General features: G+C 33.2%; 2 protein-coding genes and 1 long non-coding RNA gene across 6 annotated transcripts; 2 read left to right on the forward strand and 1 right to left on the reverse strand.

Annotated features, from left to right (window-relative positions):
• Window positions 1–1,445: 1,445 nt before the first annotated feature.
• On the forward strand, window positions 1,446–8,629 carry LOC141686881 (uncharacterized). The gene is made up of 2 exons (XR_012560837.1): window positions 1,446–1,684; window positions 7,500–8,629. It is a non-coding gene; the product is annotated as an uncharacterized LOC141686881 (long non-coding RNA).
• Window positions 8,630–9,049: 420 nt separating this feature from the next.
• Window positions 9,050–15,134, forward strand: LOC141686865 (importin subunit alpha-4-like). 4 transcript variants are annotated; one of them, XM_074491961.1, is made up of 9 exons: window positions 9,050–9,198; window positions 11,080–11,250; window positions 11,358–11,480; window positions 11,564–11,773; window positions 11,855–12,003; window positions 12,109–12,190; window positions 13,314–13,445; window positions 13,653–13,758; window positions 13,878–15,134. In XM_074491961.1, exons 1-9 carry the CDS (start codon window positions 9,073–9,075, stop codon window positions 13,997–13,999), a joined length of 1,221 nt encoding a protein of 406 aa, XP_074348062.1. In that variant the 5' UTR covers window positions 9,050–9,072; the 3' UTR covers window positions 14,000–15,134. The 4 variants fall into 4 exon arrangements, with proteins under 4 accessions (XP_074348062.1, XP_074348059.1, XP_074348061.1 ...); XM_074491958.1 differs by having other exon boundaries at window positions 13,653–13,780; window positions 13,878–15,127; XM_074491960.1 differs by having other exon boundaries at window positions 11,564–11,770; window positions 13,653–13,780; window positions 13,878–15,127.
• A 665-nt stretch (window positions 15,135–15,799) lies between these two features.
• On the reverse strand, window positions 15,800–21,253 carry LOC141685829 (zinc finger BED domain-containing protein RICESLEEPER 2-like). The gene is made up of 4 exons (XM_074490909.1): window positions 20,767–21,253; window positions 19,460–20,493; window positions 16,677–16,728; window positions 15,800–16,113 (listed from the first exon to the last, which is right to left on the reverse strand). The coding sequence occupies exons 1-4, from the start codon at window positions 21,251–21,253 to the stop codon at window positions 15,800–15,802; spliced, it is 1,887 nt and encodes a 628-aa protein (XP_074347010.1).
• Between the last annotated feature and the right edge of the window lie 1,628 nt (window positions 21,254–22,881).

The raw sequence follows: 22,881 nt of genomic DNA on the forward strand, positions 1-22,881 counted from the left end.
ATCTTTTTTGCCGTCTTACATCCAATAACCCTATTGGATATAACACTATCAAGACTATTGTGCAAGATGTGTCTAACTTTAGCATCCTTCATAATAGATGAAAGATCTTCAGGAGTGTTGTCCTTCCTTTTTTTGTCGACCATCTTTTCTAATTATCCCTCCAACAGAAACAATTACCTTCATTGGTTTATGAGGACCATCATAAATCCTGCTTAGATATTCAGGATATGTGGCTTCCAAACACATAGTCATCATGACTTTCTAGATCGGATATTCATGTATCTTCAGGATTGGCACCTTGAGTGTTTCATACATAATCATGTTGCTGTTAATCTATGATGTGGATGGGGGTGGTGGTTGTGGATTCTATGGTTCTTCTTCTTTGTCTGACATTAAAGAATTGATTTTCAGATCTTCAACTATTTGTATGTCAACATCAAACTCTAATACCAATTGTTAGGTCCGTAATCAACTGTAGAGGGGGGGGGGGGGGTGAACACAGTTTATTCAAATAATTCGACAAAACTTCAACATAATCAACACTTTTTTATATTAACAGATAAAAACTGATTACAAACGTACTCTCTCAAAAGGATGAACAAATATCCTTGAGAGCTGCTAGGTGATGCGAATGATATAACAATGTTCGCAATGCTTATAACATGAACCTAATATGTACTTTATATAGAGCACAACTACACAATTAAATAAGGAATCATATTCTATTACAATAAGGATACCTATCCATGTATGATTGCTTCTGAGATAAAGTCCTTCACCGCCTTGAATTCCTAATTTCTTTTTCCTTCTCGAATATCTACTGAAGTGACAAATTCTGATGAAATCATCTCTTGATCATCAAGTACTGATATAAGTACTGACGACGTCACTCTTCAGTAAATGCTGATTTAAGTCCTGATAAGAACTTCTGATAGTTTTTATCTAGATAACATAAGTATTATCGACACATTTTTTTTTACTCATAACCGAAACACACATATATCATGTGGCATTATTTCGTAAATATAAAATATTTTTGGGAAGTAGTACATTGATTAAGCCTCTGATAAGGAATGAACATTTTAAGTAATTATGCAAGTAGTTTAGTTATAATTATAATAAATATACTTTTTTAAAATTATAAAAATTATTGTTCGCTGCATAACACGGACATAATGCTAGTTCGACCGTAAGCTTCGGAAAAGTAGAAAAAAAAATCCAAAAAGAAAATAAAGAAAAAATAATATATTAATATTGATCCTGGATTATTTACATGTTTATTCTAAGAAGCCGAATGATTATATTTATATATACTTGATTTTTTTGATATTATGCAATTTCTAAATAGTCAAATATCTTTATATTTATAGTAATATAATTTATTTATATAAAATAAATTAGTATAAATATTATATTTTGTTATATTTTAGGAAAGTCCACGGGAGATTCTTGATTCCCCAAATCAATCAAACACCCCACAAAAAAGGCTTCGAGATAAATCATCATCTTAAAATAAACAAAAAAAAAAAGAAAAGAAAAAAGAGGAAGCAGGCGGTCTGGGAACAGTTGGGAGAGTTATCATCGTTCTGGCGATTCCTTTCTAATCAGCTATTCCATCGATTTCATCTGCTCTACATAATGGCAATATCTCGCTCTCTGTTTCTATACATACCTTTCGATCCAGGTGTTTGTTGATCTGTATTTTCAATTGATGTCTATGAATAATGCGATTTTCTCTGTATCCTCACAATTCAACTTATATCAATTTACAAGTAAAAAAGCATTATATATTCCCACGTATATATAATGAATTATGTATCTCACGTTACAAGAATACTATTTTGCAAACCGCAAAACATACATATATATATATATATGTATTTATATAACCTTATATCTTTGTTTGTATTTTTAGAATTAATAGTATAAATATTAAATTTTAACAAGTTAATGCGATTTAAACCCTTAATTTTTGTAAGTGTTATTTTAGAGCTAATAGTATATTTATTAGATTTTAAATGTTATTGATGGGGTTCGAAACATAAACAATGTTATCATATTTAGTAGAGTCATAGATTAGTTTGTTACTCTTGAGCTTTGGTAGTATTATAATATGGGGTGTTTGGTTCAAGTTTAATAAAAAATAGAGCCTCAATGTCATTGCTTTGTGATTGGATTAGTAACTAGCTTAGGGTCATTTGTTAAATCTGAATAATTTATTCTGAATCATTAAAATATGTGAATGATTAATAATCTGAATTCTGAATAAATAATACTGTTTGGTTAAGAAATTATTGAAATTTCTGAATGATATTAATTTACATTTTTACTTTTATAAGTGTATTTTTACTTGTATAAGTGTATAACATTATTTAACAAATACTTTTAAAAATTGTCCAAAATTTGACGGAAAAAAATAATTACGAATTTTGCATTATAATTCTATATTATAATTCTATTCTGTTTAGGATGCCTACTTTTTTTTGGTTTAAATCATTGAAAGGGTAGGATATTCTATCCAATTTAAACTACCTAATTATTGTTGGTTATAAAATATTTATTTATTTTAGATCCAATGGCTATGATCAATTTGTTTAAATATCCAACGGTCTATATTAAATTGGTAGTACATTGGACCAACTACCAAAAATTTGGATAAGATCCTCATTATGCATATTATATAATAAGGATATAATGTGTCATAACTCGTATTTTTTTGAGATGTACATATTTGTGGACATCTGTTATAATTGTTCATATATCAAAAGGTGACTAAGAACTCGTATAGGAATTAGCCTTTTCGAAGCTGTTTTTTTGCACTTGACATTAGGTTTCTCAGTCTCATTTGTTTACTTGTTTCATTGACTTCTCATCTTTTTTTTTTATGTTTACTTGTTTCATTGACTTCTCATCTTTTCTGTAGGGACCGCTTGCAAAATATGTCTTTTTGATATGCGAACAATATTTTTTTAGTATAAAAATATTTGAAATTATTAGAATCTTGTCTAATTAATTGATATATTGATATTTGAATTTGTTGTGAGATGATAAATTTTAAAAATGTAACGCGGGCAGTATTTTAATAATTAATAGAATTTACATTGTAAAATATTTTACTAAGACTCAATGATCAAAAGTACCTTCTCCCTCTTTTTTTATTTGTCGTTTGACTTTTTAACAAACATATCTCAGCGTGCTTTCACCCTATAGTTAAAACAATTGTTTTTAAATTATTTTCTAATAAAAATATATAACTTATACTAAATTTCACAAAAGGCTATTGGGTGCCCGTTTTGCATCAAAACATCCCTAAACCATACCCCGAGAAACCTGTGACGGGACTTTTAAAATTCGGCATAGTGAGCACCGGGTTTGTAACCATTGGCGGTGTTAAAGTTGTCTTTCTTAAGTTGCTCCTTTTTCAAAAAAAGCAAGTTAGCCCTAAGAAACCCCGCAACTCCTTTAAACTGTCACGGGTAGTCCCTCATTTCTTTGGTTTTATTATTATCCACCGCTACACTCTCTTGTGATAATATCAGGCCTAGTACAAGGTAAGCTATTTGACCTTTCCCGAATTCACACCTAGTGCCTTTTGCATATATACATGATATTTTTTTCAGGATGTCCAAAACAATCCGAAAATGCTCCACATGATCTTTTTCACTAGGACTCTTAATTGAAATGTCATAAAAAAAAACAAGATCAAATTTACAAAGATAAGGTTTGAATACCTCATTCATCGTCACCTGAAATATTGCTGGTGCGTTCGTTAATCCGAACGGCATCACCAGGAATTCGTAGTGTCCTTCATGGTTTGAAAAGCCGTTTTCGGCACATCCCCTGTCTTCATTCAGATTTGATGAGACTTCGATATTAGCTTTTGAAAAGAAACGTGAACCATGAAGTTCATCTGGGAATAAGAAACTCGTTGGGGAAAGTAACCTTGTTGAGCGCCCTACAGTCCACGCAAAACCTCCACGAGCCATCTTTCTTTTTTAACTAATAATTAAAGTCTTGAGAAGGGGTTGTTTGACATTCGAATGAAACCTGCCATTAACATGTCTCAGATTAAATTGTTGATTTCATCTTTTTGTACTTGGGGTAACGATAATGCCTCACATTGACCGCGTCAGCTCCTTCCTTCAATACAATACTAGGATCCTTTGGGAGAACAGGTAAAAGCCCTGGTGGCATATTCAAAACACTCTTGCACCTGTTGAGAACGGTTAGTAAACTCTCCGGTACAACCCCTTAATCGAACCCTTTGGTTGATTGCTCTTGATTCTGCATTTTTATCATATTCAGTTCTACTAGGAAACCTCCCTTTTTTTTTCTTTAAGTGACGAACCACAGTTTTAAGAAATATTTCTGTTCTGCCCAATGAGGTTTGCCTATTAGCGTCACCATCTTGCTGCCTAACGAGAATTTTATGGTTTGAGTTTTTCATTTCGGGGACATCATTTTCAACTTCTCTAACCACTGAATGCCCAAAATTAAATCCGAATTACCCAAAGACAATGGTAAGAAATTCTCAATGACTGAAATTCCTTTAAGGTGTAATACTACTGACCGACATTGTGCCCAGCAATACTCCGAAGCCTTTGGAAGAAGTTATAGCAAGGTCAAAGCTTTGACTGCATCAAGAGACACGAAATTATGAGTGGCCTCGGGTCTAGCGATCAATCATATCCACCACCTGTTTGCCGTTGATTGTTCCTTTGAGCTTCATTGTCTTTGGCCGGTAATTCCCATTACTGAATTGAGGGATATTTCTAGTCGTATTTCCTTAAGAGCTCTATGGTCCCCTCTGATTGTGGAATATTCAGACTTGGTTCGCTTTCATTATCGTCCTCCCCTTGAGTAAGTAGCACATTTAACTCCTTTCGACGAAACTTATGACCAATAGCTCATTTATCATCACATTTAAAACACAAACCTTCTCCCGTTTATACTGTAATTCCACTAAGCCGACAGATCTCCCCTACTGGTTTGGCCACCTGAAATTGGGTATTGCAGTAGAATTATTGGAAGGGGAATGTGGAGAGGGCTTTAGTTAGAGACTGATATGTACTATACAAATGGGGAATGTAGAAAGGGCTTTAGTTAGGGGCGGAGATGTATTATACACATTGTTCAGGGATGTTGATGTGCCCCTAAACTATAAGGCGTCGTCAGTTAGTTCAGGTTTCTCAGATATCCGGAGATATCTGGTATGAGTTTTGTTCATTCCAAACCCATACCTGATGCTTGGTTGTAAAATGTCTTCCTCCAAACCCATACCTCGAACCCCCTATGGGTTTTTGATACCGAAGGGGGAAGGTGGGTATGAAATATGGGTAAGAGTAATCAAATTTAATTTTTATTTTGTATATATATACATCAACTCTATACCACCTTAACCCTACTCCTCATCCAACCCCATACCACTCCGCGAACCAAACGTCCCCTAAGTCCGAGCCGAGCCTATTCCTCCTTTTATATCTCTGTTATTCCTGAGCTCACCCATAATTTTTCTTCTACCATAATAGCTAATTCCATAGCTTAGTCAACCGATATAGGCCCGTGGAGACGGGCTTCAACCCGAATATTATCACGTACCCAATTTAAAACTGACCCAAAGCCAACTCCTCAAGGATATTTTCTACTGTGCCCCGCAACTTAATAGACTTCAATAGATAATCTGCGATAGAACCCTCCTGTGTATGAGCCAACCATTGTTCCTGCATTTTACTGTCGATTGAGACTGAAATTGGCGTTGGAGTAGGGATTTCACCTGTTCCCATTGTTCTACAAGCCGCCTCTGGTGTTCCCACTGAAACCATAACAATGCATGTCCCTCAAACGCCACCACCATGGTCTCGACCTTCTCCTCAGTCAGCGTATAGAAGTTAAATTTTCTCTCTGCCCTCAATATCCAATCTTCCAGATTACTACCATCAGACACAGGTAAATCAAGTTTTTAATTGCGCTAATTTGTTCCTCCTCCACGAACCACCACCAGACCCCTTTTCACGATAACAACCTTTTCCAAACAACTCTCCTTTCCCCATCCTACCAGGCATATTACTTGCCTCTCCTTCATTAACACCTCAGATGTGACTAAATCCAATGATAACTACTCAGTATCCACTGAATCCAACATCCAATCTTTCGAGAGGTTGGAGCTCTCATGCTACTACTGAATACAGTTATCTCGATACCTAATTCTATTTTTTCTATCCTGCTTGAACTCTCTCCCCAACTTGCAAAATACCTTTCCCCAAAATGCCTTACTTTTGTGTGGACTATTTACCCTTCTTTCCTTTTCTGGAGCAAGTCAGTAGTACTGAAGTATTATGTTGGGTCCCGGGAAAGCTAGTTTTTATTTTAATCTTTTTAAAGTGAGTCATTGTGAAGAAGCTTAGTTATTAATAGAAAATGAAGACTTATAACATAGCTATGCATCTAACATAATACAATTAAAAATTTAATATCAAAAAAATAAAGTTGATGTGGAATGAGATATTCAGGTTGGTGAGAATGAGCAGGTTAACAAAGCTAATTGTTAGAATGCTTTCAAAGCATGATTCTTAGTGGTCCCGTCTCTTATAGGCCAGACGTTATTATATTTATTGACTTATCTACATCAGACATTAGGTAGAAACCTATATCGTTTACAGATTCAGTTCCTTTCACTTAATCCAAAGTTCAAATGGTCCTGACTCCTGAGTGGCGCGTCTCTTCTACTGCAGTGTTGGGTTGTGCTTGTGAGCCTATCCTGGTGTCCAAACATGCCATGCTCAACACATTATCTTAAAATTTATTGCTGGTCTTTTCAGTTATCTGCCTTCATTTTATTTTCACTTTGCACATGTATCCAACAATTTTTTATATTGATATTGTAGATATTACAGAAGAATAATTAGTTGAGTTTCTCAGAACACACACTGCATATATATGCAGAGGACTACAACTAATAAATGCAGAAATAATAAAATAATAAAAAATGTGTTGGACGACAAGCCGACAACTATTAGAACATTGTAACATACTTTTTTATATATATATGCTAAAGATTTGGAATACATATGTAGTACATGATTCACATAATCAAACTAAACTAAAAACAACATATCCACTTGATGTTGTTTCATTCTAATTCATAGTACTTTTGAAATTATAAATTATTAGAATTTGTAATTTAATGAGATGTTACAAAGTTCATATAAATTGTCCAGTAAAAAAATATTGATGTTTTGGCTTTAAAGAGATAATTTGTGTTCATTTATAGTGTTTTAAGTGTCCCGTTGCAAGATTGGTTATGTAATTTTGATGCTCGGATTTTAATAAAATTATCTAATATATTTTATAAATCATTATTGATGGTGTAAAACATGACAATATATTGGAATTCTGTTGTAAGCAGTAATTTTATCTAATTTGAATGACATGCGTTTTTTATATTTTCTTTGAATATAAATGTGTCACCATGCTGACAATAATTATGTGTAATGAAAAAGGGACTCTGGCTAATGGAGGTATTCAAGGTAGTGTACCACGGTCATCTCAAGTTAGAGCCGAAGAGACAGATTGGCACTTTCAAAGTTGACGATGGAATAAATTGTCATTACCTGTATAATGTAAACAGAATATATAAGCATAAGCCATTAGTTGAACACATGGATGAAATTGTTCTTACTGGACCTCGTGAAGCATCAATATCAGCTAATGATTCCATTACTATTGATGTTAATCTCTTTGGGGGTGCTTATAAGGATTTGTTTCACATTAGTGATTGTCCAACTAATGATTCAAAGAAGAATCATATCAAAAGATGGCCGGGGAGAGATCGTTGTGCTATATGCAATATACGAGAATGCTACAGAAGCTCACATAGAGATTAAATTTTTAGCCGACGAAGATTTCACTACTGAGATATATGGAGTTGTTGCTGCTTGCACAAGCAAAATTGACAGCTTTGAGCATATAAGTCTGCTATTTGCAAAGAAACCTAGTAATAAAATAAGAGTACGGCATTGCAAGTTACTTCCTTTGTCCAGGTCCGTAGTAGCCGTGCCGTTGGGTTCTGAGCTCATTTTGGACATTTGCATGATGATCGGAGATGACATTAAACTTTTTGAAAAGGATGTCAGATTCCAGGCTGAAAATGCTGGTACGCATAAACAACTTGTAGAAAGCAAACAGCTTGTAGAAGGCAAAAGTTGCAAGATTCAGGTGAAAGTCACTTGGAAGTGTGCATGAGCAGTGGAGGACAAAGGCTTGAGTAATATAACTGATCCATGCACCTGTGCTGTAATCTCTGTGCAGTATTAGAGATGAGGAAAGGTCACTATGAAAGCAATGGCACTGATGTGTATGTTAAGTATTAAGTTAATAAATATTTCATCTTTTTGTAGCTGTCTAAAGATATTTAGGTATTATTGGATGTGGAACATTGTGATCATGAAAATGCTAATTAAATATGCAGTGTATATGATCTCACTATATAAATCCAACAGAACTTGCATCTTAACCCTGTGAGGGAGAGGAGATGCAGGAAAAAAATTGTCTTTTGGATTGCGTTTTATTCGTCTCTTAGACCGAATGACACTAAAATCTTAAGTTTACAACTAAATCATTATTTAGTTAATATTCCCTTAAAGTAATTATTATAATTTCACATGATATAAACTTGGTTTTGGGATTCTTATGGATGTTTATTAGTACTGGTAGCAATATTATTACTTTATTATTATTATTATTATGAAAAAACACGATTATTATTATGCAGATACAGTGTAATAAATAAAAAAAAAATGGTAAACAACTGTTAATGGTTAATAGTTTGATACGGACTTGAAATAACAAATAAAAATACACATTTTTTTAGATTTTAAAAAGTATGAAAGAAAGAAGACCCAGGTGCAAAACAGCTGCAAGAGAAGAGAACAAGTTTTCGAAATTATTGGATTGGGTAAAAAAGGGTATATTGGTAATTTTGCTGCCAAAATGGACCCAAGGTCTAAAATTTACAGGCCCAATAAGTTATATAAAAAGACGAAAATTGTTTGATGAATTGAATTGCAACTGAGGATGGTGATTGAGAGAAGTGATCGTGAAGAAGAGACAAGCCCAGTTGATATTATATGCCCACTTTATTATTACGTCTATCACTCACCCTTTGTTTCTCAGTTACTCGCCTTCAATATCAACAAAAAGGTATACTAATACTAGAGTAAATGCTCCAAGAGAGGCCCTGTAAATGCTTAAGAGCCCCTTCTCTCTCTTCAATTCTAAGAGCCTCTAGCTAGCTCTTAACTAATATTTTATAGTAAATTAGTTAGATATAGTCTCTCTCTCTCTTCATTTCATTTTGTACTTTTATGAATTCAAGTTACTTTTAATAATATAAAATTGAATGAGAATTGGAGATAAAAGAGTATTGTTGGAGATGAATGCATAATAAATTGCTAAGAGCTAATAATTTATATTATATTTAAGAGTGATCTTAAGATGTGTTGGAGATGGTCGGATAAAAGAACAAGAATTAGCCTGCACTTCTTGATATTGATCACCTCAATACACATCAATGTATACGATACTCATGTTAACATGATCCTTGATGGCTTGTTGTACACGGAAGATGTGATCTTTCAACTCCTACTGAACCCTAATAAATATGTAGAGGCAGTTAAATGTTAAGCTTAAGTTTGATTCATTGAAATAGTCCAACAAAAATTATGGCACATCCGTCCATTTTTGCATTCAGTATGTAGTTCATTAGTTTCTTGATTTTATGGGATCCCCATTTGACTATTTAGAAGGAAGGGTCGAAGGTTTTGGGCCTGTAGCTTTCCCCGTCCCCCCCTCGTCAGGCGGTGCTTGTGTGGGGGGTGCGCAACCAGAAATCGGGCTGGAAGCTCTCACCTTACCAACGAGCCGGCAGCTGATGGCTGTCGGTCATGACTACTAATCGTCGAGGCCTTAGTCCCATCCACCTTGCCCTTGATCGAAACTTCTCTCTCAACTTGAATGCTCTAAGACAAAGCAGTCCTAGCAGCTTTCCGCCATCCTATTGTATTAAAAAAAAAAGAGGTCAGTGCTACGGCCCCCTATTGTTGGATCCAATATTGACCGGGGACGAGCCCCGACCTCCATAGGTCCTTGGTTTTAAGAAAGAGGAGCGGGGCCAATTTCTCGTACTTGCTCAGTGTGCCCCCTTTTGTCCTTCGCTACTAGGAGAGTAAGCTACTTCTATTAGCTCCGGACCTTGAGTCGAATTGATCGTTTCATGTGCAACGTCCATCAATGATGGTTCATTAATGTCCAGGGAAGAAATGGGGTAGAGGAATGGTCAACTCATCAGGCTCATGACCTGAAGACTGCAGGTTCGAATCCTGTCCCCGCCTAATCACTTGAGAGACTTTCGTCAGTCCTGCTCGTGAGATCTTCGACGTCAGAGAGTTTTTATCGAGAAGCCAACGAATAAAGTGCCTAGCCGTAAAATGTCTCTTTCACCCTTGGTAGCCACGAAACAATTCAGAGTTGTTTTGATATACATTGTGATATGCTCATAAATACCAACTTCACTTCTCTCTGTTCTCATTATTATGTTTATCACTCACCCTTTTCTTCTCACTTACTCGCCTTAATTGCCTGAAAAAAGGTATACTCTATTATTCTTATAGAGTTTCTTTTTTCAGGAGTACTATAAGCTAGAGAAACCCTAATTAGCTTTCATTTACTTGATTGTTACTTGGAAAGATTAAAAAGACTTGATTTTTTCTTGGCAAGATTAGGAAGCCTTGATTTTTACTTGGCAAGTCAAAAAAAAGATTAAATGTTTGCTTGGAAAGATATAGAGATTTGATTTTTACTTGGACAAAGAAAATTAAATTGAAGACTTGGTTTTGCATTATCTGGTACTATTGTCAGCTATTGAACCCTAATTTATCTTTCAAACATACATGCTGAAGGTTCGATTTTTTATTTTTGTAGTAATATGTGCTATCATGACTCCTTTTTGTATTTCATACATATCTAGCATTGTTTCATAGTATGTAGAAACATTTTAGATCTAGTAATTTGGCTTTTATACAGATTGCTAGACTTAATGCTGCAAGTAAATCAGTGATGGTTTCTGACAAGTACAAATATGTAAGAGAGTTGGCTCAGTTACTTACAACAGACCCGAGGCTAGGTGATCAACTAAAGTCTGAAGTGGTTACGCGTCTTATACAGTTCCTTGAGAATAAAAGATTTAACATTACGGTTTGTTTACTTATTTGCGACTTTCATTCCTCTTCATTTATGTTTCTTATTCTAATTCTAATAATATTTATTTAGAATTGTAAATAACTTTTCCCGCATTGTGACAGTTTTATGCTGCCGTCGTCCTTTCATATATCGTCTCTTCAAAACATGGTAGCGTCATTAAAGATGAAACAGTTCCATATCTTTTGAACCTTATACCTTCCCCAGATATGATGGTGCGGGTGCAAGTAAGCTCCGACTCCTGCCCTATATTTAAGTTTATTTTTTTATCCAAATTATATCATATTAGAGATGCCTTTAATATGTGTAGGCTCTGATCACATTGAATAAAATAGCAAAGGTATATCCCGACTCTTATGACACTATGATAAAAAATGGGGTTTTGGAACTCTTGGAGTCTCTTTTTACAAATAAGGATAAAATCGACGCAAGCAAGAAGAACATCGGATCATTGTTAGAAAGAGCCGGCGGGCTTTTGACAACCCTATGTCGGATGAAACAACAGCTACAGTCTGATGTGGTTATTGCTCAATTTTCCCTTTATTCCCGATTATATATTTCAATTCTTGGTTTAATAGTTTCAATTTTGAATTCTTGACAGATGATAAAAGTTGTTCGTATTATCAGTATTGCCATTGTGAATGATTTTGAGTTGGTACTAATACAAATATGCCTGTTGATTTCAATCCTCTCTGACCGAGGATTTGTGGAAATTGGATTTGAAGTCATACGTCTTCTCGATCTGATTGAGTAAGTGGATTTGATCTGTCTTTTTCGTTGGGCAATATTTATTTATTTTTGTTTTTTGCAATATTTTTTGTATCTTCAAAATTACTAAGTCTACTGGTGTTGCAGTCATTCACAATACAAGATAGTAATTTCTGCCCTTCGAACAATTGGGAATTACGTGAGATGGGGTAGTGTTGAGAACATTCAGGTATGGTCAAACTACCTAGTCTATATGTGCATGCCTCACTTTTACTTCTCTATTGCTCCGGTTAAAATAAAATTTGTTCAACCTTGCTTCATTATATGGGTAAGTAAAAGTGTGTCCACAGGAATTTCTTTATAATGTATGCCTTATATCGGATTTCTTACAGTCTACGACTACGACCTTAGATGTGAACTTTTCGTTATTTTAGTAAACTTATAAAAATTAGAGATTTCCTGCGTGATGCACGCATGACAAGATTTTAGAAAGATGAATTATAATATAAAAACAAGAGCAAAAGATTAAAGCAGTGAATAATACGAATCCCAAGAATAAAATCAATATTATTCCCAAGAAAGGTGTATAATAATTCTAGAAGTAATATGTGGGGGGTTAAAATGCTTATATAAGGAATAGAAATCCTAATAAAATAACCTAATGGACTAAAGCATATAAACAGTTGTGCTTTATTATAAATAAAATACTCAATTAATACACTCCTAGCCCCACATATAAAACATATAGATAACAACATTATTTATCTTTATACTAAATAAATATAAACTAATTGATAACATATATATTAATTCTTTATTCTCGTTCCTCATTACTGCACATCGACTTTTCACCATCTTTTGGTTCTACCCGATCTTAAGTGTCAATTGTTTCCCAAGTTCTTTTCATTAATCTTTTAACTGTAATTCCATCTCATTGCACTATTTACTTGAGAGATTCATACTACTAAAATTAGGATCTGGAAGAATTAACTTGTCAGGGTCTTAGAAAATTTGGTATTTTTGTGTTCCTTCAAATTGGTTAGTGAGATCAGCGGGTCACTTTGTCAAATTTCTTCTTCACATGTCAAGGCTATTGTCATATATACCTGCTGAGAAGTTTAGAAGTTGGATCTAGAATCTAGATATTGCAAATTAACACGTCCATCCCCTTTTAAACATTTATTGTGCACTTTTTGGTGGATTTGTAGTAACTTATTTTTTCCTAATGAAAACTTATTGTGCATTCAATGATGGTTTCCAATGATTACCGATAAGTTGGTATATTTTGTTGATGTTCAGCATCTTGGCACATTTTGTCTCCCTATATTTATCTAATCAGTTTCTCGTTATAGCAGTTCATGATTGAGCGAGGTTTGCTGCTACACCTTAAGAAAGTATTATGCCATGAATATACGATAGTGAGGAAGGAAGCTTCCTGGATCATTTCAAACATAACTGCTGTTGCAAATCACTCACATATACAGGTTGCTTTGAAGAATTTTATTTCCTTTGCTAAAATTTTCTGGACGTTCTGGTTGTGTAAAAGTTGACTGGAATGTTGTATAAATTATGCATGGTCTTAAGTTTTTTAGACAAATCTTTTTTTTTTTGGTTTATACCTTCATATATTTATACATTTATTTATCCCGTTCTTGATTAATTACAATTATCTAATCCATGTATTTTAACAGGAGGTAATTGGCCTGGGCTTGATTGACATGCTCATCAAACTTGTTAGAACTGAAGAGTTTGAAGTTAAGGAAGTTGCAGCACATGCAATATTCAATGCTGTCTCTGGTAGTAAAGGAAAGCAATTTATGTATGGCTTACACCATTCTTGTCTTGCATTGAACTGAACACATTACAACTTCCTATACATGACTGTATACTTGATTACCTGCATATATTTTTGACAGGTATCTTAAAGAGAACTGCTTTCCGCTTGTGGATGAAGTACGTTCTTTTTGTCATGATGATGGGCGGGTTGTTACCCTCTGTTCAAAAATTCTACAGCTGGACAACATTGGAGCAAGTGTGACTACTGGTACTACTGCTGCTGATCGTGTGAGTGGTAGTGCTAAATGTGCTCGACCGTTTGAAAAAGTTACTAGAAAAAAGAACCGGAGATGATGCAAAAAGTTGTTCACTGTCGCCTCATCCGCAGATCCATTAACTGATTTGAAGGGAGATTTGGGTTCTGAAGGCTCGCTAGATTCAGCAATGGAAGAATTGGGTTCCAAAGTTAATGCACGAGAAAACAAGTTAAAAGAAGATAAAAACACCGCCGCCTCATTATTAGGCAACTCAATTAAACCCCCGCAGGACCTGGATTGTGAAGAAATTGTTTCTAGGGAAAAGCCTTTATCAGTCGACTCCACGGAGGAGTTGGATTCAAAGAAGCTCAAGGAAAACCAGAAGCTGTCCTCATCTTTAAAACAGGATTTCTCAATTGACTCCTTGGAGGATCTGGGTTCTGAGAAGCTTAAGGAAGTCAAGAAGCTTTTGACTGCTGCTTCACCAGAATCATCAAGCGACTCAAAAAATGATTTGGGTTGTGAAAAGATTGACAGGAAATGTAATTTAAATAGAGCAACTGATAATTATCCATCATGTGCCCAGGAAAATAAATTAAAACCAAGCAAAAAACTCTCAGCCACTGCCTCCACGGAAGATTTGGATTTTAACAAAAATGCCAGGGTATGTAGTTATAAAGAGACGGAAGATTTATCATTGCATGTCCAGAAAATGAAATTAAATACAGAGAATATTTCCTAAGTTTGAAGCGGACAAGGAGCAGAAGCTTTACCCACAGTGTATATGTGTGAGTGAAAGGGAGGAATACAAAGATTACTTGGAAACAGGAGGAGTCAGGGCGTAAGAGGTTATCCCGTCTGGCCATCACCATTTTGATGGTGATTCAGGGAACATTTTGTTGTTGATTGTACAATGTAAATAGGAATTGACTCCTCTTTTGGTTATATTTTTTATGACTAAATTACCAAGACTTGTGACATTTAGGTACATAACCAAACTACTTTTTTAGCCCACTCAAGATTTATTTCAGTCGTTTCAAGGTATGGAAAATGCGACATCCTTTGAGGTGCGAGTGCCAGCTTTCTTTGCTGCATAACGTCATCTCTTTTGATGTCTGCAACTTCCTATATTTATATTGTTTTTCCTGGAAATAGCAAGTAGCTTCTGGCCTCTTCACCAACATAAATATTTGTCCTCACTTCTGGGTATGTGCCTTGTCAAATTACCAAATTTATCAATGGGTGGAATCTCTGCCATCACTTTTCAAAAAAGTAAGTTTCAAATTCCTTTTTCCTAAGTTCTGTTTTTTACCCTTGATCGACTACAACATTAAATGAATCAAGCAGAAATTTACCTGAATGGCCTCCAAGTCAAGAGCAAGAGTCCTTGAAACAGATAATATTTCTTAACATCCTAATTGATACCATACCCAGACCAGTGGTAATACTATCCCGTACTTTCTCATTCACATTCTCAAATTCTCAATGCTTAAATGTAACTGGAAAGATACCGACAGAACTGAAATTACAATTTTTTTGTGACAAAACCACGATATTACCAGAACCAAGTCTACGGAGAGAAGTTGGGTAGTATCTGATTTCCAGGTTTACCACGTTGGGAATATCAATACAACAATCAGGTAATATTGTTTTGAAAGACAAGGTGAGATTTGTTAGATTGACAAGTGCCAGGAAGAACATGTTTGTATCTTTAGAAACTACTAAATCATCCGGTATGAGAGTTGATAAAGCCGGAATATCCCAAAGGTTTGAGGGTAAATTACACCTTGCCAGGCTTAGAGATGTTAACCCGGCAAACTAATAGTGTCCGGTAACTCAATAGCATCAAGACACAGAGTTTGTAAAGATGGCGAGCATATCAAATAGGAATCAGGTAATTTGTCGCTTCCCCAGCCAAAATTTGTCAATTGCAGCGTTGTTAACGCTGGTAAATCCCAAAAATCTAAATCCAAAAATTCACTAATGTATAATCTAAATGCGCTGTAATCCGAATTAAGAGAATTTGATTCCGATAATCCAAGTACTCGTATTCGCAATATGAGTTTCTTCATGGAAGTACAAGTGAGGATGGATGAATTAATAGCATCACCACCAATACCTGGAATATCAACATCGAGGTATTCAACATTGTGTGTAATTGCGTAATTTATAAACTTGACTACAAAACTTGGATGCGGAGGAAGAGTAAAACAAACTTTCAACGTATTTTATATAAAACACATATTTTATATAAAAATTAAAAATAGGGGTAATTTAGTCTTTTCTATGATACTTTTTAATCTCACTAATTATCCCATTATTCTCCTATTATATACTTGATCAATGAATATTGTTGATCTAAAAGAATTCTTTTTAAAAAGTTAGTTTTTTTAAAGTGAAAAATAAAAAATAAATCAAAATATTTGTACAATATTTTCTTGATTAGGGCTGTTCACGAACCGAGTCGAGCCGGGTTTTGAAGTAAACGAGCCCAAGTTAAATTTTTTTTTTCTGACGAACCGAGCCGAGCCAAGTCGAGGTTTATTACCGAACAGAAAAATGTGTTCGAACTCGGTAACTATCGAGCCGAACACGAGCTTGTTCGCGAACAAATACGAGTCGAGCCTAGTATATGCGTTATCGAACAGCTCGTTAAAAGTTACTTAAATATACAAATATTACAACTCAAAAGCTCAGCCCAGTCCAAATCATCAAGCCCAGCCCAACTAAAAACCTAAAACATACTAGTCAGACGACTCAGACCCTAAATTTCATTCTTTCTCCAAACCAAATCCCTAAATTTCTTAAAAGACAATTCCTCTCACATAGACTTAAATCCCTAAATTCTTAAACAAATCCAGTGAACGGTTATCAAATCTGAGATTCCCCGGTAATGTTCTCTACTTCTCTTCCATATTCTCAATTTTTGGTTAAAGTTAAGTGGGTTGGTTTGGTTATTCTGGGTGTATGTTGGTGATTTTGGTTTTGTTTTTAAGCCCGGAGTTGGTTATTTCTGGAGGGGTTGTTTTGTTTTGGTTTTAATGCGAGAGTTGGCTGTAGGCGGAGGTTGGGGGGGTTAATTAGATGATTCCTCATTGGTGCTGCTTTTGTGAGTTTGTTGGTTTCAATCTTCAACAGGGAAGTAAGGGTGAGTGCAAGTTGGCCTATGGCTCCGGTTGGTATTTTTTATTCTCTGATTTGGTGTCTGGAGAGTTAAGGAGTCGACGGTGAGTATTTGTGTTGAGGTTGAGCGAAATCAGAGTTTTTTCTTGTCTGTCGTGGGATCAAATGGGATAAAAAAAATATTAGAAACAGGCCAATGTATTACTAAAATATTATGAAAATATTACATTTTTCGAGTTTTACCGAGCCGAACTCGAGGCGAACGAGCTCGATCCGAGCTCAAGCCGGACACGAGTAGAACATACTCAAATCTCGGCTCGAGCTCATTTTCCTAACGAACAGATTTATGTGTTCGAGTTCGAGCTCCAGTTCTTAACGAACCGAGCCGAACCGAGCTCTTACCGAGCCGAGTCCGAGCTGTTCGCGAACAACTCTGTTAGTTTTTTTAAAGTAAAAAATGAAAAATAAATCGATTTAATATATAATCGTAGTTTTAACAAATCTAATGAGATCTCATTTCAAATTTCAAATATTCTTAAAATTGGGACAAATCCCAAAAATAATAATGCGTTACCAGTGAAGTTAGTAATTTTAATATAAATAATCAATTGACTTGATCCTATAATACTCAAACACATTAATTTATATTAACATAAGATATTAAAAAATTTCACATTATTGGTAAGATATTAACACCGAGCTTTTAATTTAAATTTACTAAACGTAGAATGTGACGATGTTTTTCGGCCGGGTCATGTAGTCAAATTTCGAGTATTTTTTGAACAATGGGCCAAGTTCTAAAATGCATTGACTCATTATAATTCTAATTTATCTAAATATGTAATACCAATATAGATTATTTATATATAAGCGATTCTATATTCAATATTTTTTAAAAAATTATATATGTACATTTTAATTACTTTTTATAATAAAAAATATGTTAAAAATATATGAGAAATATTTTCAAATTAAAAAATGATTAATAAATAAGATAATAATCCAGTTATGTACTACGCTTAATTTTATATTTGGAATTCAATTCTTTAAAATTAACTGTAGAAATATTCAACTAACTATCATTTTTTGCGTAATTCAAATAAGTATCTTTAAGGTTAAATAAAATATTCATTTTGCACACTTACATATTATGTGTATGATAAAAAGCACATGTGACAATATGGTGTAGTGGTAAGAGGTTGTATAGTTGAATGAAATAGCTTGAGTTCGATTTCTACAAACCATATCTTTTATATAAATATTAAAAATAGGGGTAATTTAGTCTTTTTAATGAGACTTTTTAATTTCATGAAATTATAGCGATGAAATTATAGCCTTGTTCTCGTATTATATATAGAAGAGATGATTAGCTAAAATTTATGGAACATTTAAGGTACTGTACTTTAACCAGCTTATAATGATTAACTATACTTGAAAATTAACATTTTATTATTATTATTATGAAAATAAAATTTATGATGAAAGCAAATATTTGTACTTAAGGAAAGAACAAGAGAAAGAAGAAATGATGAGTTTATGTGTGTTTTAGAGTGTATCTATATTTCATCCATAATTTAATAAATTTGGGAGACCAAAATATGATTAGCTTATATCTATATTTTATCCATTTTTCAATAAATTTAAAAGATCAAGGATTATAATTATAGCTAACACGAGTTTATAGTTGAAATGACATTTTTCTAGTAAATAGCTATATTTTTCTGTCTAGTAGACAATATAGCTAACAAGAGATGTGGGTTTTAGATATTCTTAATTTCTTATTTTACAAATTTTGTGTTTAGTGTTTCATTATATTGGAGTCTTGATTTCTTAATATATTGAATTTACTATATAAGTGTGATTTTACGTGGGACAAAATATTTTTTGTATTATAGTTTGTTTGCTTAATTCGAACATTTTTATCATTTATAATTTTTCGATTTTCAAAGCAAAACCAAGCCAAAATTGAATAAATATTTTTTTAAGGGAGCCAATAATCTTATTACGATTTTTAATTTTTAAATCCAAGACACTTAATTTGTAATAACCAGTATGTTTATTTGTAATATATATATATATATGACTTAATTTAATTGTAGTTGTAAAAATAAATATTTATTAAATTGAGTGGGTCCATATACATACATGCAAGATTTTTTTAAAAAAATTGAATAATACATTTCTTTATGTTCTAAAATATCTTTAAAATAATTATATATTATTTTAATTGTTTACATGTCTATTTTATTTGGTCAAAAAAATAACACGTTACTCATAGACAAGATATGGGTCATTTTAAAATAGTGGGTGATGACTACGGTAGTTATAGGGATTGCTAGTACATCACGAGCAAGTTGTGCGAGGATGGGAAATCTACTTGAATTAACTTTCCGCCATTTCAAAATATCAAACTCATCATTATCTTTCGTAACATAAACACTCTCTCTATGACAGACATCTAATTCACACTTGAATTTTACTTCTCCACTCTCCATTTTTTGTCTCATAAATCCAGCTCCCAATGTCGATTGTGTTCTTGAAGATGTGCTTAAGTTTATGCTTGAGGAAATACTTGAAGATTGAAACTCTTGATTAACTTGAGTACTTTTAGTTTGACAAATATTTTTGTACTCCTCAAATAACTCTCTAATCATTAGACTAGTGTCACTTGCCAACTTCCAACCAACATATTTTCCATATTCCTCACAAAGTGCAAACTCAATGAACTCTAATTTATATCTAGGATCAACAACAATCGCCACATAGATGAGTTTGTTCATTTTGTGTACATCACCCCAATATTTATCATATTTTTCCTTCATTCTTTTACCCATCATTTGCACCTCAACATCATCATTACTAATCCATTCTTTCAATAAACAATTAACATTGCTAATCTGATGATAGAAAATATTAGATATGATATATAAAGAACCGAAAATCCTCAAAGTAAGTTCATAAAAATGAACTAGGATATCGATCAACCTTTTAACATTACCCCAATCCCAAGAAGTAGGCACCCCATCCGCCTCATTTAGCTCCTTTAAATAATATGGATTCATTCCTTCAAATAATTCAAATGCATGTTGAAATTTTTGAGCAACCTTTAACATCAAATAAATGGAGTTCCATCTTGTTTTCACATCCAAGCACAACAAAGATTTACAATTAGCATTTGTAAAGTCAATACACTCCTTGAATTTAGCTATTCTAGTCGGAGATTGCCTCACAAACCTAACCGCCTTTCTCACTCTCCCAACCGATGAATCTTGTCCTTGAAGTCCATCATTCACAATCAAATTAGCTATATGTGCAATACATCTCATGTGCATATATTTTTCTTTCAAGAAATCACATCCCCTAGAAGCAAACCTATCTATTAAATAATTGAATACAAGTATAGTTTGAACTTGCATTATCAACCGTTATTGCAAATACTTTTGAAATTCCCCATTCTTACAAACACAAATCAATAGCTCACCCTTATGACCCTCTATCGGACAAAAGTTAATTATCTTCTTGTGCAAATTCCAATTTTGATCAATGTAATGAGTCGTGATACACATATAATTAATCTTTTGTATTGAAGTCCATTTGTCTGTGGTTATATTTACTCTTAGACCCAATATCTAAAAATATGTGGTCAAACTTTTCTTTTCCTCCAAATAAATTTGATAACAATCTCGTGCCACGGAAAAACGAGATGGGACCTTAAAAAATGGTTGAGTAGTTCGCATAAAGTTAATAAACCCTTCTCCCTCAACAAATCTAAATGGAAGCTCATCAATAATAACCATATAAGCTAATTTATGTCTAGAGACTTTTTGATCAAAAAACCATTTCTTAAGAATGCCCTCGTTTTCTCCTATGGGTTCTAAAGATAATTGTGTTTTCTTCGATTCACCACTAAGTGGAAGTTGTTTACAAACTTTAAGGTGTGCATTAAGTGATGATGTGTCATTAGAACTACTATTAGCGCAATATTCATTACCATAGTATTTGCACCTGGCTTTTTTAGTATCATCTGTATTCGTAAATTTGTCGAAATGATCCCACACCATCGACCTATCTTTCATGGGATGTCTTTTCATTTTCACAGAAGTTTCTTGACTGTTCGGATCATTTGAATCTTTCATCTCAGTCTCAAAAGTTTGGGGTGTGAGTCCGACATTTTTCAGTCTTCTGAGCACAAATTCAAACTGCAGGCTGCATATACAAATTACAAATAATTATGTAAAACTCACCAAGCATAAAATAAAACTCAGCAAGCATCAACAATTCAGCATTCAACAATGATGATTACGATTTATGCGTGTGTATATATTATATATACACGTATATTATTGAATAGCGATTATATAAAACAAGAAACAAAGTATTGATTATTGAATGAACACAATGATATGGTTGATACCTGGATTTAGGATACTTGGATTATTGGAATGGAAATTGGAATCTTGGATACTTTGGAGTTTAGAAGAAATTTGAATTAGGATTAGGATTTAGGGTTTTGATTTAAGCGGCGACATCTTAATGTTCAGTTCAGACTTCACTTCGGTTTAATTTCACATACTGTTTTGTTTAATGCTTATCTTTTACTGAATTATATTATATTTAAAATATAATTGAAAAATATTGGTATATATAGTTCGGTTAATTTGGTCAAAATCGAATTAAAATTTTGGTAAACCGAACCGAACCGATTTTAATTCGGTTAAAACCGAAAAATCGAAATAACCGGAATTTTTTAAAAAACTTAAACCAAACTGAACCAAAATTTACCGGTTCGGTTTTTTCGGTTTCGGTTCGATTTTGCTCACCCCTATAACTACCCGTCATAATAGGAAGGCACTACGTCAAATTTGTAAATAAATATACGTGTCTCAGCTAGTTTATTTCTTGCACAACATCTTCTTTCTCAGGTACTCTTCATTCTCTCTGTTTTCTTCTAGCTTTCTTTTAAAATATGTTTTCTCACTTTTTTTTATATTCACTTTAATATATTTAATTTATATAGATGTCAAGTTCTTTCCAATGCTTGCATACTTGCTGATTTGATAAAATACGTGATTTATACATGCTATTAGATATTGATAATTGTTAATTAGTTCATATGTAGTTGGTATGTAATTTATTAAATATTTAAATACCATGTTTTTTTTAATTAGTCATTTATCTTAGATATGATGATTTATGGTAGGAATCTTATGATTTTATTAAATTATGTAGGTGTCTGCAAAGTATCAGGTTAATAATTTATGTTGTCATTTAATATAATTATATACACGTGTGCATGGATATGTTTTATTGTAATAATAATATTTTATATAATATGTTTACTAACTTTCATATTTTATTAATATTATGTATTGTTATCATTATTGTTGTTATTATATATTAACTGATTTGGGTAGTCATAGATAATTTATTAGTGAGTGTTAAAATAAAATGAATTGGTATTGTTTTGACATGTGATTATACTAAATATATTATGTCTAGACTTTAATAATGTGTTTATTGATTGTATGTTAGTTACAGTAAAATTTACACATATTTTTATTATTTATTTTTCAAAGTGTTATACATCTGGTAAGTTTAATGTGCCTGATAATGTGTGTATATTTATTTTCATCTTATGTATAGATTATTTACGTGTTATTAATGTATTTGGCTTAGTTTATATAATATGGTAGAGTAAGTAAATATTTTATTTGATTTGATGAATGAAAAATTATTATTAATTATTTATTATTTTACACTATCT

Source organism: Apium graveolens, chromosome 9, assembly GCF_009905375.1.
Source record: "Apium graveolens cultivar Ventura chromosome 9, ASM990537v1, whole genome shotgun sequence".
Taxonomy (NCBI): domain Eukaryota; kingdom Viridiplantae; phylum Streptophyta; class Magnoliopsida; order Apiales; family Apiaceae; genus Apium; species Apium graveolens.